The 13,673-nt window shown below is 41.6% G+C and overlaps 1 protein-coding gene across 1 annotated transcript in view; it reads right to left on the bottom strand.

Annotated features, from left to right (window-relative positions):
- GAD2 (glutamate decarboxylase 2) overlaps nucleotides 1–13,673 on the bottom strand; it is a gene marked incomplete at both ends in the record, with an annotated part of 54,247 nt that overhangs the window by 22,164 nt on the left and 18,410 nt on the right. The window contains one exon of the mRNA XM_081343604.1: nucleotides 1,921–2,011. Within this exon, the coding sequence (XP_081199730.1) occupies nucleotides 1,921–2,011 (91 nt within the window). The remainder of the gene's footprint in view (nucleotides 1–1,920; nucleotides 2,012–13,673) is intronic.

Raw genomic sequence — 13,673 nt, 5'->3', positions numbered from 1 at the left:
ATAGTTCTGAAATCACATCTGCCAGTTCCTTCAGAACTCTGGGGTATAGTCCTTCAGGACCTAGTGAATTGAATCCATCTAAAACTGACAGGTGTTTTCTTACCTTATTTTTGCATGTTTTAATTTGCATTCCTATCCTGTCATTTACAGTTCTGTTTTTAGTCAGTTGAGTGTGTTTTCTTTTTGCACAAAGACAGATGTAAAGTATAAACTAAGTAGTTCTGTTTTCTCTCTCTTGCCCATTATTTCTTTGCCATCTTTGCCCATTAATGGAGCAATTATATTCTTGACTTTTTTCTTGTTTTTTTATATGTTGAAACTTTTTAAAATAATTTTTTACATTAGTTGCAAGTCTTACTTCGTTCAAAGCCTTAGTTTTCCTAAATTTATCTTTGCAGATTTGGGCTATTTGTTGGTATTCTGATTCATAGTTTCCATTTTTTGTACTTATCCTTTTTCCCCTTTCAGATATTCATCTGTGGGATCCTTCCAAAGCTCTTTCTGAGTTTGTTAAGATTAGCTCTTTTAAGGTCTAAGAAACTGGTTTGATTGTGTTCTGTTGCTTGTGCCTTTTTTATATTGACTTCTAATATGGCATGTTCAATCTCTCATAACGTTCCTGCAATTTCAACCCCCTCTATCATTTCTTCTCTGTTGGTAAGAATCAGATCAACTATAGCTGTCCCTCTAATTGCTTCCTCTACCTTTTGGGTGACAAAGTTGTCAGCTAGGTGGATCAGGAATCTCTTTGATCTCTCATTTGTTGCAGAGCTTGCCTCCCAGTTGATGTCAGAGTAGTTAAAGTCCCCCATTTCTACTGTATACATTGGTTAACTGATTAGCAAAAAAATTATTTATTTCTTCTGCTTGATTGGGTGGACTGTAGTATATACCTATGGCAATGTCATACTTTTTTCCTTTTATGTTGACCCATATGCATTCTAGAACTTCCTGCCTAGATCATTAAAACAGTTTCTGATTCCTTCCAGATATGCCTGAGACTACAGCTCCCAAACGCCACTGGCAAAACAAAAGAAGAGAATTTAACATATCACTGTCTATGGAAATTCTCAATCATCCAGGCATTGGTTGTCCCAGGTCAAGGTGCTTTTCCAAAAGGCAAATGGCCTTTCTTGTCTTTTTTCCTTGAAAATGTTTTGCTTCTCATCCAAGAAGCTTTTTCAGAACTGAACTTTTTATTCTATCTTTTCTGGAGGGGTACAAATTGCTGTTTTTCCCATTTGCCTCCCTTAGTTTTAACAATGTCATACCTGCTCTTCATATTTTTACTAACAAATTATTTTCTGTTTATCTGTTTGGTTATGCAAATCTCACTGTTTCTATAGAACCATTTTTCAAGCCATATATGTTAAATGCTACGTTCTCCCCCTCTTTCTTTTCTTCTTTCTTAAAAAAAGGCATGCAAACTATAAATGCATTGTCTATCTGCTGACATTGGTGCAACCTCTTGCGTACTATAAAATAAATGTATTAATAACTATGAATGTGAAATTTTATTTGATTAATTATTGTTCATTAATTATGAATGCAAATATGTTTGTTGGGTTTTGTTCCTTATAACTAATGAAATGAATGCAAGTTTTATTAAGTCATTTGGAAATCAATAAACAAAAAATAACTACTCTCAAAAAGTGAAAACTTTTATATATCCTGCTATGTGAGCATTACCCTTGAATTAAAATAATCTTTGGACCAGCTCTCATCTATGAAGACTTTATTTTCATGCATGTAAAAATGGACAAACTCTGGCAATGAGTTTTTTTTTACTGTTGCTAATTTAAAGAAACAAATATTTTGCATAGATATTAAGATAGTATACTTTATTTCTGAAAACAATCCAAATTAATTTCTGACTTAATGATGCTTAAAAGGATCTTATTAGTCAATTTACATACTTACATATTAGTGTTAGCTGTAGAAGTTAGCCAATCTGCAGCTAATCCAACCATATCCAATCCAGTTGAAAGCTGATTGAAATATCTGGGATGCCCTGCAAAACATCTGAATAAGCTACATTGAAAGATACAAATTTTTATTATATTTCTATCACATTCATATTTCCTGCTGTCCATTTTAGCCCTTAAATCCCAATCTTGTTGAATTTATATGGAATTTATATGGCAAACAGCTTCAGTGAAAACCCATTATGTTTAGCTTTAAACATTGAGGATGAAGGTTCTATACAGAGAGACTTTTTTATTAGCTTTACCATTGCTCAAAATGCCTTGCTCTCTTAAAGGGACTAGATGGATCTTTTCCATTTCAGAAAAAAGAAACAGATTGAAATTGATAGTTGAATTATATTTCAATATAGTTATACAAAGAGCATCTTATATCAATCCAAAATAATTTCTTTAAAAAATCTTTATTTTCTCAAACTAGGTAAGAACAAAAAGGAGAAGAAGAGAAGAGAAGAGAAGGTAAGAACAAAAAGGGGAGGAGAAGAGAAGAGAAGAGAAGAGAAGAGAAGAGAAGAGAAGAGAAGAGAAGAGAAGAGAAGAGAAGAGAAGAGAAGAGAAGGTAGGTAGGGAGATGGGCAGGAAAATGTGCCTGAACATTTATCTAATAAACAAAACAACTTCATAAAATTTGAACAAATTGCTCAAATTGTTCTCTGCCCCTTTGTCAGAACAAACATCACCATCTGAATGCTGATAGACCATATATAACAGCTATTCATTCCTACAAATTAGCATAAAAAGGTTGTCTTTATATAATCACAACATTTGGCCATCCTACGTGCACTGTACTTGCTATTCTAATAAACTCCAAATACTGTAGACAGAGCCATCAATACATAAACATTCTTAATGGGCAGCAAATTATTTTATAACAAGCCTAAGTCACAAAACAGGATGAATATACATCTGATAAATATATTCAGAAGAAAGAGATTGCCTCCCATCAATTCTAACTCTATCCTCCACAAATCATCTCTCACAAACTTTCATTAGTTTTTTGAAAGGATCATCTCTAAGATGTTTCCCTGTAGATCATTTTCAGATATCAGAAATAAATCTTACATGGGTCTCTGTGTTTTTTAATAAAATAAGACAGTAAAACAGAAATGTGTAAATAAAATCTTACCAATCTTATTAAGGGAAGAACAGGACTGAATTTGACATCACAAATCTATTTCTCCTTGTACGTTTTGACCCAGTGTAACTGGGTCAAAATTCTAGAAAATATGATGACTTTCTGCTTATTAGCAGAGTAATTTTAAATAATGTGCTAAGCATTCCAAAAACTAATGGTCTTAATTCATATTTAGATTTGAGTAACTAAGCTCTAATTGATTGGGACCTTTATCTCTCACTTATTTTTCCCCTGCTTAATTAAAAATACTCTTGTAAACCAGCTGTCACCAACTTAGTGTCTTCCAGATATGTTACACACTTCCAAAATATTTAGCCAGCAAAGTTGAAAGGAATTCTGGGAATGGAAATCCACCATAGCTGGGAGACTTCAGTTAGGAAAATATGCTCAAATTCCCGCTGCTAAAAAAGGGTAAATATGTGAATTATTTGGATTTCTTTCTAGCCCTTTCCTATAACAGTTTAACACATGTATGTTACTTCAGGTAGATCTCACGAACAGCAGATTTGGAATTCTGCCCTCTAGGATTCTTTGCACAATAGTTAATCTAGATCTGGAAAAATAAAAAAATATTTCAACTGCATTCACAGGACATGCAATTGCAAGCAAATTACAACTAGCTTAATTTGCTTAGCAAGTAGAGTGATGAACGGCTCAGAAACTATAAGGGCTAGATTCATCCAATGCTCAAACTCGTGACATCATGTGACGTCATGAGACGTATCGGGACTGTTTCGCCATTGCCAGCAATGGGGTGGGTGTGGCTTCAAGATGACGTGTCTGGCCCATGGGCTGGCAGTTTGACACCCCTGCCACAGGCACTTGCATATCCTTAGGTTGCAATTTCTAGTAGCTAGATAACTTCTAGATATCAACAAAAGGGGAGTGTTCAGATCTCTATTTTCAATTCAGGGCCACCTGGATTTTAATGCCCAGATAAAATAGAGTAGCTCTATTCTAAACCACAAAACAGATATACTACATATTAGCACATTCCAGAAAAACAGCCTTCTACAAACACTGTTTTTTTAAAGTACATTTAAAGAAAAACTGAAATAAATATTATTTTAATGGCAATTCCCCTTTACCTTTAAAATGAATTCAACTTCCATAGGAAGAAATCTTTATTTTTCCTGTTACCAATTACTGCTATATTTCAGAATCAGAAGCACCAGCTTCTGAGTGGTTACTCATGATTAATCATAACCCATATGATAAACAACTAATGGTGATAAGAGACAAGCAAGAGGAGATAATGGAATGAAATAGGTGAAGATATGAATTCTTCCCAGACAGCTGAAGACTATATTACTTCTTCCTGGACAGACCGTAACAACAATAAATCATCAAATTTCCTGTTAATTGTGATTTTTAAAGAAATCTGATGGAAATTATCTTCATTGATGTGTCAAAATGATACATGAGAAAAGTCCTATAGATTGATTAGTTCATTTATATGGTTTATTCCACTGGCTTATATGTTCTAAACAGTTTGGAGATGTTTAGTTAATACTTTGGGGCTATTCCTTCATACATAAATAAAAGTTTCCTGAAGTTGCTAGAACAGTTAAAACACATACACATGTGCTTAACCACACAACACTTGTTTATTTAGTCCTGTCTCAGATTCAGGACCAGCACAAGAAAAGATTAACAGCTGCTTCACCAGCATTTGATTTTGAAATCAAGCCCTAGACAGCTCCTCTTTAAGATATATAACATCTCTATCTGCAAGGGAAGCAGGAGGTACCGCAGGGCTATTAAAAATGGCATACAGAAACTGAAAAGAAAATTATCTCCCTTGAGCAGTCTTACATCAATCACATGCATATCATAAAGACTTTGGCACTGAAAGGGGTTTTGCTGTCATCCACAGAGTGACACACAAAAGCTGAACAGTGAGGTTGTGTGGGTGAAACTAAAGGAAGGGAGGAAGGTTGAAGGGGGAAGCAAAACCAATTACTCTCTTAGATATGGAATCAGAGCACAACCTTCTGTTAATTAAGCTTAAAATTATGGTGACTGTAATGTATTGGGTTTTAGTCTTACTAAAGAGTATCACGTGGGGTTTGAATGCTGGAAGGTTGTTTAAGCAGGGAAGCTGGTTAATGGCTCCCAGCTCCTCAGACAACCCGTCTCCAGTGCTGCCATTGGCTGCCTCTAGGGCGGCAATAGGTTGCTTTAAACCTATTGGCTGCCACCTAGAGGCTAGGGTATAATAGCTGCATTCGCAGCCCTGTTTCCCAGTTCAGTTCCTGCAACCAAATAAAGAATGATTCTTGCTGAACTCACTCGCCTCGTCTTGTCAATCAAGCAACGAACCCAGTATATAACACTGGTGACGAGGGTGGGATCCTGCTTCTCCAACAGAGCTGAGAGTCACTAGGGGAGAGGCCGAATGTGCCTGGCAGGAAAAGCAATTGCCCCCCCCCTGCGGTCGGCCTAACACAGCCATGCTAGCGACCACACGCCCAGAGGACCAGTCGCTGGGCAAAGGAGGAGCAGGACGCAAAGACATCGAGCCCCAGCAGCGAAGATCAGCAGAAATGGCAAAGGTTGGAAAGCTGGAAGAATTTGATATAGCTCACCCGGAAAGATGGTCTTCATATCTATCCAGGGTCGAAAACTATATACGCACGAAAACTATATACGCACGAATCAAGTCGCCAAGGAGGGCCTAAAGGCCGCTACGCTCCTGTGTGTGTGTGGTTACAGCAAAAACTCTTCGCCAAAGAGACTCTGTCATTCCCAGACGTGCTGAAAGAGATCATGGCGGACGAAGCCACTGGCGGGGCTGTACGACTCATGTGGCCCACCAAAACAGCACAGCAGAAGGAAGCCATCCACCATGAGGATGCCGAACATGCGGAAGACCCCAAAGACAACACAGAAGTTGACAAGCTACAAAAACACAATGACCAACAGTGTCACAGTGACAAGCAACAAGGGGCGACTTACAAGGCAGATCCCTTCCTTAGGTGCCCAGGGTGTGGCAGCTGCCACCAACACATGGACTGTAGGTTCTGGACAGCCACGTGCCGGGCCTGTGGGAAGACCGGCCATATCACGTCTGTCTGCAGAGGTTGCCAGAGGGACTGGCAATTGAATTGCCAGTCAGACATTCTGATTAGGAGAGGTACCGGAGCCCCGGGACAGTATAGCATAGGGTTTTGCTCCAGCCGCAGAAGCATTTGCCACACAGGAGCTCACCAAACTATTAAGCCAAAGTTTAGACTTCAGATGGAACTGCAAGGGGTCCCTTGCAAGATGGAGCTGGACATGGGCTCAGACTTATCCATTATTTCACTTGAGACATTTTATTTTGTCTGCAATCGCAGTAAGAGATGGGCCAAGCTGAGGCCATCTGACATTACACTGACCGACTTCCAGAATGGCAGAGTTGCAGTCAAGGGTGAGGCCACACTGGCCATCAAATTTAAGGGGTTTTCTGGGCACCTGGATGTTGTCATAGTAGGGGGTCAGCTAACAAGCCTGATCGGGCTCGACTGGTTTGATGCACTAGGCATCCAAGTAACCGGAATCAACTGGACGCAAATCGTGAGTCTAGAGACAGTATGCGAGGAATTCACAGATGTGTTTGACTCAGGTCTGGGGATGTACAAGGGCCTGCCAATAACATTTAAACTAGATCCTACTGTAGTGCCGGTCAGGATTGAACCTTGTAGAGTGCCATTTGCTCTTAAACACAACATAGACACTGAATTAGATAAACAGAAAGAACAGGGAGTACTTCAGCCCATAGATGGGGGTGAATGGGACACCCCAATCGTCATGCCACTAAAAGCCAACGGGGAGGTCAGAATCTGTGCTGGTTACAAATGCACAATTAATCGTGCACTCAAACAGCATGCGTACCCTGTACCAGTAGTAAGCCACATCCTGGCGTCCTTGCAAGGTGGTACAATTTTTGCAAAATTAGATTTGGCTCAGGCCTACCAACAGCTTCCTGTAGACAAGGCCACAGCTGTGGCACAGACAATTGTAATCCACAGGGGGGCGTTTAAAGTAAAACACCTGCAATTTGGGGTCAGTGTAGCCCCTGGCATTTTTCAAGGCATCATGGAGTGAATGCTCAAGGGCATTCTGGGGGTTTGCCCCTATTTCAATGATGTGCTCATCACCGGTGAGTCCACTGAGATGCTGGCAAGGAGGCTCAGTGCCGTCCTTCAAAGGCTGCGTGAAGCAGGCCTCAAGCTTTAAAAAAAGTGTACTATTGGAGTCCCTTCAACTGAATTCTTGGGTTTCTGTATCAATGCCGATGGCATCCACCCTGCTTAGTCAAAAGTGAAAGCCATTCAGATGGCACCCAGCCCCAAAATGAAGGGAGAGCTTCAGGCATTCCTAGGCCTCCTTGTCAGAATCCATTTATATCATATTCATAAATGGAATGTTTCAAACATATCCCATGGATTCTGCCATCTCCCGAAGAGAAGAGGATAGATGTGTATTGAACCGGCAATAGGCATTTCAAAGGAAAGGAGAAGCCTTTTGAACTGGGGAAACAAAAGGGGGGGCTAGCATCTGGCTTTTGTCACGGTAGACAGCAATAAACAAAAGGGTCCTAACTTCCTTTTTCCCATGAGATGGATGATACGAGAGGAAGGATGGGGGACTGACCAAATGGGGATTAAGGGGGGTTAAACCGGGAACTCTTTATAAGGGTTTACATCGTGGAACCATTAAGCCCTGTCTCATTTCCTACAACCAAGCATGTCATAGTAAAGATTCCTTTTGGACTAAAAATTTGACTCCAAGAGTTTTTGTCTTCCTAAGACGTGGTTTGGGGTGGGTCCTGACATTAGACAGGGCTTCCAATGAAAGTCAACCCGGGAAGAAGAACCTTACCGGGGGACTTTGCAAATAAATATGATGTCTGACGATGAAGCAAGAAGGGAAGGAAGCCCCACGGAGAAGGAGCCTTCCTCCCAGCCGAACTTCCAGAAACATTGGGAAGCTGAAGCATCATATTCCTCCTGGGAGGAAACGGCGGAGCAGCACGAACAAAAACCCCGGTGGTCGATGGGTGTTGGAAGGAAAAGTGAGTGGGAAAAGGCTTCGAGAGAAGTGACCCTGAGACGGAGCGACCACCAACCGGAATGGAAACAAGAGATGGAGAACTCCCTGCACGCCAGTGAGGAAGAGTGGATTCTGGAAAAAGCTATTGACTTGATGAAAACAACCCTGAGCTCACTAAGGGAGGAGAGAGCTGGAAACCACAACACCTGGGGTCGCAACTGGAGGGGTAATGGAAGGGATCCAACACCTGAAACCCCAGGGCCGTCCAATGGAACAGGAGCCGCTGACTCAGCGGTACCCACCCCCCCCAGACCCACAGATGGGGATCGAGATGAGGAGCGATACACTCTGCGGCGCAGACAACGATCCAGCCAAAGATTCCCACCCCTGGAAGCAAAATTCAAGGGGGAGCCATCACGACTGGGATTTTTCCTAACCCAAGTCCTCAGCTACATGGAAGAGTACGGACAGGACATCCCCAGTGACAAAACACGCATCCGAATTGTGCAATCTGCCCTGGACGGGACGGCTGCAGACTGGGTGGTGAACCTGCATGACTCCAACGCCCCAGAACTCAACGACTTCAACCGATTCATGTCATCCTTGAGGCGACGATTCGAGGACCCTTTGGCTGACCGGAAGGCCTGGAAGAGAATCAAGACGGTGAGGCAGGGCAGGAGAACAGTGGCCGAATATACCCAAGAATTCCGAGCCATCGCCAACAAGCTGAACTGGCCAGAAGACATCCTCCTCAGCCATTTCAAAGACGGTCTAAACTACGACCTGTATGATGCTTGCCTGCCTCGGGGAGACCCCTACCATCTCGATGACTGGTATGTCCTGGCAGAGGAAGTGGAAATAGACCTATTGAAAAGACAATGCAGAGGAAAACCATGGGGCCGCCCGCCACTCGAGCAAACACGTGAGGGGGAAAACCCACCGGCCATGGCTAAAAAATCAAAGGGATGTTTCAATTGCGGGAGAGAGGGCCACCGTGCTGCATAATGTCGTTCGAAAGCCCCTCCACACAAAACAGAGGCACCATCTTCCAAAAAGCTGGGGAAGTCTCAAGGCAGCCCAAAAGAATCTTCCATGAAGGGGACAGAGGCTGTAGAGTCCACAATTCCTGCCATAACCTGGGATTGGACTCCGGCCTACACTGCAGGGGCGGTGGACACCTCGGAAGACAGCTCAGAGGGAGAACCTTTGATGGACACATCTTTCTTCTAAGGAGAGCGGACTGTCAGAATCCATTTATATCATATTCATAAATGGAATGTTTCAAACATATCCCATGGATTCTGCCATCTCCCGAAGAGAAGAGGATAGATGTGTATTGAACCGGCAATAGGCATTTCAAAGGAAAGGAGAAGCCTTTTGAACTGGGGAAACAAAAGGGGGGGCTAGCATCTGGCTTTTGTCACGGTAGACAGCAATAAACAAAAGGGTCCTAACTTCCTTTTTCCCACGAGATGGATGATACGAGAGGAAGGATGGGGGACTGACCAAATGGGGATTAAGGGGGGTTAAACCGGGAACTCTTTATAAGGGTTTACATCGTGGAACCATTAAGCCCTGTCTCATTTCCTACAACCAAGCATGTCATAGTAAAGATTCCTTTTGGACTAAAAATTTGACTCCAAGAGTTTTTGTCTTCCTAAGACGTGGTTTGGGGTGGGTCCTGACACTCCTAAAGTTTTACCATGCGTTCCTTCCTAACAAGGCTGCAGTGGCAGAGCCATTACACCGGCTCTTGGACAAAAATACTGCGTGGAAGTGGACTAGTGTTCACGAAAGAAGCTTTCAGGAATTGAAGTCTGTACTATCCATCAGTTCAATGATCACTCACTTCAAGGAATCAATGCCGGTATGCCTTGCGTGTGATGCATCCCCATACTGGGGGCTGTCCTAAGTCACTTGGAGAGAGATGGGACTCAAGTCCCAATTGCTTTTTATTCCAGGACACTGTCCTCCGCAGAATGTAATTACGTACAAATTGATAAGGAGCATTGGCCATAGTAGCTGGAGTAAAAAAATTCCACTACTATTTATACAGCAGGGACTTCATGGTCTTCACAGACCATAAACCGCTATTGGGGTTATTCACTACAGACAGACAGACACCCCACATCTTATCCCCTAGAATGTTATGATGGTCCATTTTTTTATCGGCTTACTGTTTTAAGCTAATTCACAAACCTGGCAAGGATATGGGCCATGCAGATGGCCTGAGCAGGCTTCCACTGCCTCAAATCGAGCCAGATCCAGCCCCAGTGGCCCACGTTTTGTCCATTCAGGACTTGCCGGAGTTTCTCCTCCATGCAGGGGACGTAGGCGCAGAAACGGCAGGAGACAAGACTCTAAGCAGAGTGCTATCCTCAGACAACCCGTCTCCAGCGCCGCCATTGGCTGTCTCTAGGGCGGCAATAGGTTGCTTTAAACATATTGGCCGCCACCTAGAGGCTAGGGTATAAATAGCTGCATTCACAGTCCTATTTCCCAGTTCAGTTCCTGCAACCAAATAAAGAATGACTCTTGCTAAACTCACTTGCCTCGTCTCGTCAATCAAGCAATGAACCCAGTATATAACAGTGACTGTTTTGGAAAAGCAAAGTGTAAGGTTTGACCTAAATTCCCCCTAAATTCCCACATGAAGTACTAATACCACTTTACAATGCCTTGGTAAGGCCACACTTGGAATACTGCATCCAGTTTTGGTCACCACGATGTAAAAAGATGTTGAGACTCTAGAAAGAGTACAGAGAACAGCAACAAAGATGATTGGGGGACTGGAGGCTAAAACATATAGGGAACGGTTGCTGGAATTGGGTATGTGTAGTTTAATGAAGAGAAGGGTGAGGGGTGACATGATAGCAGTGTTCCAATATCTCAGGGGCTGCCACAAAGAAGAGGGAGTCAAGCTATTCTCCAAAGCACCTGAAAGCAGGACAAGAAGCAACGGATGGAAACTAGTCAAGGAGAGAAGCAACCTAGAACTAAGGAGAAACTTCCTGACAGCTAGAACAATTAGACAGTGGAACAACCTGCCTCCAGAAGTGGTGAATGCTCCAGCATTGGAAGTTTTTAAGAAGAGACTGGACAGCCATTTGTCTGAAATGGTATAGGGTTTCCTGCCTGAGCAGGGGGTTGGACTAAATGACCTCCAAGGTCCCTTCCAACTACTACTACTACTACTACTACTACTACTACTTATTATTATTATTATTATTATTATTATTATTATTATTATTATTATTATTATTATTATTATTATTATTATTATTATTATTATTATTATTATTTAACACTGTTATTTTAGCCCGTGTTTGTCCCAGGATGGCACTGTGCCATCTCTACAGAATGATGCAATGAGTAAAATAAAGTGGGAGAGAACAATTAGGCCAAGGACTGTCAGTAGGTTAATATAGGTAGTCCTCAGTTACAATGACTGTTCATTGTTTAATGACTGTCTAGAGCAGGGGTCAGCAACCTGAAACAGTGAAAGAGCCACTCGGAACCGGTTCCCTCAGAAAAGGAAAAACTGGGAGCCGCAAAAAATGTTTGCACATGCACGTACATGCGCAGAACAGGGTTTGACTGAAGAGTGGAGGCAGGGCGAGATATGCATCTACCCTGCATATTTGAATTGATTGGTTGAACTTTTTTAGTCCCACTTTTTTTTTTTGGACTGCACATGGCAGAGGACTGGGAGCCGCAGGAGACCTGTGGTCTAGAGTTACAACGGCACTGGAAAAAAGGTGACCCATGACCAGTTCTCACATTTATGACTGTTGCAGCACCTCCAAAGTCAAATTAAGATCAAATTTCATATGCTTGGCAACTGCTGTATATTTACAATTGTTGCAGCATCCCGGAGCTCTGGCATTGTAATTTGCAACCTATCTAAGGAGCTTCTGACAAGCAAAGCAAAAAGGTCATCAAATGGGATATGATTCACTTAACAACTGCCTTGGTTAGCAACAGACATTTTAGCTTCAGTATCTATATAGCTAAAGGGAATGTAAATCTGACCCACATGCATTTTTGGTTTACATTTTCAATCTTCACATATAGCGTTTTTTTTCAAACCTGGCTGCTGTAGAAGGCATAGCAAAACCAAATTCAATCTACATAGATTTCACCTGGGATATAAATTATTAATTCCAAATTCCTAATATAATCCCCTATGGCGGTGTTTCCATCACCTACATTAGGATTTGGATTTAATAAATTTGCAGTCCTATAAGCTAATTTTGCTACACTTAGCCACTGCTTGCCTTCATTGATTATTTATTGATTTATTGCTACAAAAATGGCAATTGAGATTCAATGCATCTGGAAAGCACCAGAATAGGAAAAACTGAATTAAAACACATGGCATGTGCACCTGCAGTTTTAACAAATTACATTTATAACATTTTATTTGATGTATTCATATTTATATTATACACCAAAAATAGTGTTCAGAGTGCACTGATCTTGAAACATTTCTAGCAAACTTATATATGTAGATTAACTCAATCATGATGTTTTGCTTAAAGAGATCTTCTACACTGACAAAGGAAAGGAAAATAAATATTTTACTGGAGAGATTTCCATATGAACATGATTCCATCTAGATTCATTTCAGTGTTTTACAGGGAACAGTATTTTGTCAAATAAAAAATTAGGCACAAGTGGATTGTTGAGCCCTACTTAATCTCAGGTGACTTCTCGACTTAGAACAATCTCACTTCCTTCTAGCACTGATGCTGTTACCTAGTTTGGTAATGAAATGAACCACAAAGCTCATAGAATACCAAGGATCCACAGTTCAAATCTGAGCTATTCCCAGAGCTATTCTCTTCTGTCAGTTAGAGTTATTGTGTAGCTCATCCTTAGTGTGTCCTTTGCTCTGTAAGAGCGTAGTTTGCTCCCAAGTGTGTCATGCTACTTTAATATTGTTCCTAGTGAATCCTCTCCCATCTCCACATCTCCCTAACCAATAGTCTATATGCCATAATAACAGCAGGACAATAAAATGGGTTTTTAGGCAGGAAATGGCAGGCAGTTTTAATAAATAAATTTAGTAAATGACTGAAGACTGACCTCAGTACTAATCAGCATTCTAGATTTATTTATTTATTTATTTATTTAATTTTATTTATATACCGCCCTTCTCCCGAAGGACTCAGGGCGGTGAACAGGGCAGATATATAAAAATACAAAAATACAAAAGTTAAAAAAAGAATTAAACATGTGCCCAGCTAAAAACAATAAATACATATAATAAAATGAGAATAAAAAACCCAAACCATCCCCCATCAGGCCAGACCGGCTTGTTCAAATAAGAATGTCTTCAGATCGCGACGGAAGGAGCGAAGATCGGGCGCCATCCGGAGCTCAACCGGCAATCGATTCCATAGCTCCGGGGCGCCCACAGAGAAGGACCTCCCCCTGGGGGCCACCAATCGATATTCTCTGATCGGTGGCACCCTGAGGAGGCCCTCTCTGTGGGAGCGCACAGGGCGGAGGGAAGT

This window comes from Vipera berus (genome assembly GCF_964194415.1).
Source record: "Vipera berus genome assembly, chromosome: Z".
NCBI classification, from domain to species: domain Eukaryota; kingdom Metazoa; phylum Chordata; class Lepidosauria; order Squamata; family Viperidae; genus Vipera; species Vipera berus.
The sequence above is the reverse complement of the archived record's forward strand: the minus strand, read 5'-3'. Positions and strand labels throughout refer to the sequence as shown.